Consider the following 4,243-nt stretch of genomic DNA (forward strand, 5'->3'; position numbering starts at 1 on the left):
GATGCCCCAAGGCCATGTGTGGACTTGGGGATAAGGGGAGAAACAACTATCGTTCTCTATGCTTAAGGCGACGTCCAATTCTCGCCTCCAGAAAGTGAAGCCGGGACGTGGAGCCACGCCAGCTTGGTGTGCGCATGCTACTGGCGCCTAGAAATTTGTGCCTTGAGCCAGACTGTGGAAGAGAAAGAAAAACTGTCTTTTATGAGAAGGAATGACTGAGGTGAGTCGATAAATCTCCGCCAAGGCTCAACACTTTCAAATATGTAGTTATAAGATACCACATACTGTCACTGGACCTTCAGAAAACAAGACCATTAGCTACACTATGAGGAAGTTATGCCAGGTGTATTCTAGAAGAAAACCATGCTCCGTGTACCATAAACCACTATGACAAAGTGAGAGTTCCAGCAGTCTAAACGATAGCTCTTTAGCAATTTCCATATTTTTTACATAAAATGCTTGCCTTTCACTTAAGTTACAGGCAGATAAATGTTAACTTAGTATTATATTAGATATTTGCTTTTGTTTTTTTATTTTGAAATGAGTTATACTGGATATTCATTTGCTTCTTAAAATTTTGTATCTTCAAGTCATTTCAGACTTGTAGGAAAGTTGCAGCACAGGGCTGGGCAAAGAACTTCTATTTTGCTTCCACCCAGATTTCACGGTGGTTAACATCTTAGCACATTTGTTCCCTTTCTCCTTCAGACCCCCCGCCACACACGCACATGAACACACACACACACGCACATGAACACACACACACACACACACACACACAACCACTGCTCTTCTTCCAAACCACTTGAGCATAAGCTGCAGATATGATGCTCGATCACTCCTGAACTTTCCAGTTCATATTTCCTGAAAACAAGAACTCCGGCCAACATGATTGCCCCACAGGCTTCCAGATCACGCGAACGATGCAGCGGCACACTACTGCCCATCCACAGGCCCCATGCGGGCTTAACCAGCTGGCCCAACGATGCCACTTTTCCCATCTGGCCCAGGATCCAATGCAGGAACACACTGCATTTAGCTAGTTCTCGCTAGTATCTTTCAGTCTGAAACAGTGACTCGGTTTTTCTGTTTTCCTGGCCTGAGCAGTCCCGCAGAATACAGGCCTTTCACTCTGCAAGACGGCCCTCAACTCAGGTCTATGCAATATCTCATCATGGCCAACAGGTACCACGAGTTCTTAGCCAGAATACTCAAGAAGTGACGCTGAGCTCTTCTTATACGACACCCGGGAGGCACATGAGGTTGATTTGTCCCACCTGGTCCAGCTGGTAGTTACTATGAATATATAATTTCCCTGTTTTATAGCCAATTGAGTATTTGGCGGGGGTGCAGGGACATTCATAGATTATGCTGGCATCTTGCCCCTCATAGAACCACCACTAGCTTTAACATCGTCTGATGATTCCGCCTAAATCAACCACCGCTCTGATGGCTGCAAATGGTGCTTTTTTTCTATTTATATAATCCCTCTGCTTTTATTAGTAGGCATTCCACTAGGAAAAGCTTTCCCTTCTCCTCCATGTATTTATTTGTTTATATCAGTATGAACTCATTAATTCCTATTTAATGCAAAAGGTTGTCATTGATTACTACCATTATTTATTTTGATGCTAAAAATTGCAGATTTTGGCCAGGGGGAGCTACCCCGAGCTGACTTTTCTGTCACTTTGACGATGTTAACATCGCTTGTTGAACATTTCCTTACGTTTGGTGCACTGCGGTGGCCCAGGCTCATTGTGTATATTTCCCGTCCTGAGCCTCGCATCAGCCCTACCTCCAAGGAGGCCCAATTCCTCTCAGGGAGGTGCAGTTCTCAGAACCCAGCGTCTCAGCCCCTGTCTGATCACTGCCATTGGAGTGTCATCGCCTTTAAACCCTCTCAGGGGCTGGAGCTAGGAAATATGTGTATGCATACACACATATATACACTATTTATACGTATTACTCTATCTGTTTATATAGAGAGAAAAAAGTGAGTTCGTGCTGATTTCTCCAATTAACAACTTCAGGGTTCTTTCTTTCATCCCCCTCTGTATGTCCACAAATTCCTTCTCCAACAGTGAGAAATGCAGATCTTATTATCCCCAATATATTCACTCATTTGCCCATGCGATTTACTCATTTGCTCAATGGAGCCAATCTCCCAAACACAGCAGCCACCTGTGCGCTCGCTTCCTCAGTCAGCAGCGTGCCGATGCCTCCATCCATGCCTGGGAAAGCAAGGGAAGGCAAGGGAAAGGAAGAAAAATGAGAGAGAAAAGTAGGAGAGAAGGCAGGGGGCGCTGGGAAGAGAGAAGGAAAGAGAAAGGAAGGGGAGGGAAGGAAAAGTAGAGGAAGGGAAGGAAGTAAAGCAGGCACTTACTTTTAAAATACCTTCCACAGCCATCTTCCCCTCGTGGCCTAGTAAAATAGTGTACGGGTACAGCCAGTGGATGGCATGTTTGATCGACATCATAGGGAAGGAATCCTGTTTAGGAGCAAAAACACGTGGGAAGGAGGAACGTCAAAAATAAATCACAGAAAATTTATCGGAAATGTACATATGACATTGAAATTGCTTTATCAACAATATTTCCCAGAAGTCCACATAAGCGAACGTGATTTCCTCTTCCCTTCCTGTTTCTCTGCCCTTGCTGAGCTCAGCCACTCCCACCTTCAGCCGCCGCCTGTGCGTTGAAGGCCTCCGTGTTTCTGTTTCTAGTCCTGACGTCTTTCCTGAGCTCTGGACTTGAACTCTCAGTTGCACATGAGACGTGACCACACGGACATCTCACAGACCCCCCATTCAGCTTGTCTGAAACTCCTCTCCTTACCCTACCTGTCCTAAAGTACCTCCTCCTTCATCCGTATTCCTAATCTGAGTTAATCTCACCCACGTTTACTCAGCTTCGAAGTTATAACCACAAAGTTAGAAAGTGTTAAATTATCTTCAAACCCTACCTCCTCAACCCAAATCAAACTGCTTTCCAATTCCGGTTACTCTACTTTGAAAAGTCTATTAACAGGGACAATTAGGGAAATGTCCATGTAGACCGTCTATTAGATGACACAGAATTACTGCTACTGTGCTGAGGGGTATGATAACGGTATCTGGTTATGCAGGAGAACGTCCTCATTCTGAGAAGCTTCTGAAGTATTTAAGAATATTAACCACAAAGTACTTTCAGATGCTTCAAGAAAAAAAGAGAGAGCAAGCAAATGGGGCAATATGTTAACAGCTGGTGATTCTAGTTGAAGGAATTATAGTTGTCCATTTTATTTTTTTGAACTGTTTTTTAGATTTGAGAATTGTTAAAGTAAAAAGTTCTGAGCAAAAATAAAAAACGAAAAGTAAAAGATGTGATAAACAGAAGAAAAGCTGCTCTAGATGCAGAGAATTGTATAAGCAATACCTGGGAAACTTAACTCTGACTCTCAGGAAATAGAAAATAAATAGCACTGAAGTTTAGAAACACGTCTCACCTAGGTGGCACACCCACTACCCCGTGGCACGGCCACTACCTCCCGGCGCGCTCCTGAGCGGTCTCTCGCTGACTATTATCAGTCTCCTCTGTGCTCCCTGTGCATCCAGGCGGCCCCATCCCTCCTTGTCGCCAACGGAGGTATCATCCTCCCACACACGATTGCTGCACACCTTACCTACTAACGTCCGCTGGGCCAACATTAAGTCGGCCATGAGACTTCACTCGCCATGCGACACTTCACACGGAGGTCCTTGCCTCTCCAGCCACATGCTTGCTCTACTGATACAGCTTATTCCCATTCTCCAAACACACCAGGCCCTTCTGCGATTTGACACCTTCCTGCCTGCTGTCCCCCCTCCCTGGAGGGCGTTCCCACCACTGCAGACACTGTCGTGACTTCTGTGGAACTGCAGTGGACGATGTCGGTGCTCCACCACACCCCCCCGGACCTAGCGTCACCTTTTCTGGGCCACCCGGCTCTCCTTTCCAACAGCTAGAGGCTGCAGGTGTCCTTCGGTCTTGTGAAGACTACCCTGGAGCTCCCACAGCCAGCTCTGCTCACAGGCCGGGGAAACAACTGGTGTCTGGGAGTCTGTGTCCATTGGGACAACCATTAGCAAGGGACAGATGGTGCTGAAGTGTGAGCACCCAGCTCTCCTGCCTCAGGTCGGGGAGTCTGTGGCCTACCTGACACTACAGCTCACCTCTGGAGTTCAGGATGACACTCCCCCTCCATGCAGCTTCTACCTAGGCTGCCT

General features: G+C 46.4%; 1 protein-coding gene across 1 annotated transcript in view; it reads right to left on the reverse strand.

Annotated features, from left to right (window-relative positions):
* Positions 1 to 4,243, reverse strand: part of VWA8 (von Willebrand factor A domain containing 8) — a 281,798-nt gene that overhangs the window by 241,358 nt on the left and 36,197 nt on the right. Inside the window, exons 7-9 of the mRNA XM_023536356.1 lie at positions 3,945 to 4,077; positions 2,854 to 2,878; positions 2,384 to 2,488 (exon numbers count right to left, since the gene is read on the reverse strand). Coding sequence (XP_023392124.1) covers positions 2,384 to 2,488; positions 2,854 to 2,878; positions 3,945 to 4,077 — 263 coding nt within the window. The remainder of the gene's footprint in view (positions 1 to 2,383; positions 2,489 to 2,853; positions 2,879 to 3,944; positions 4,078 to 4,243) is intronic.

The sequence above is a fragment of the Pteropus vampyrus genome, unplaced genomic scaffold (assembly GCF_000151845.1).
Source record: "Pteropus vampyrus isolate Shadow unplaced genomic scaffold, Pvam_2.0 Scaffold154, whole genome shotgun sequence".
NCBI classification, from domain to species: Eukaryota; Metazoa; Chordata; class Mammalia; order Chiroptera; family Pteropodidae; genus Pteropus; species Pteropus vampyrus.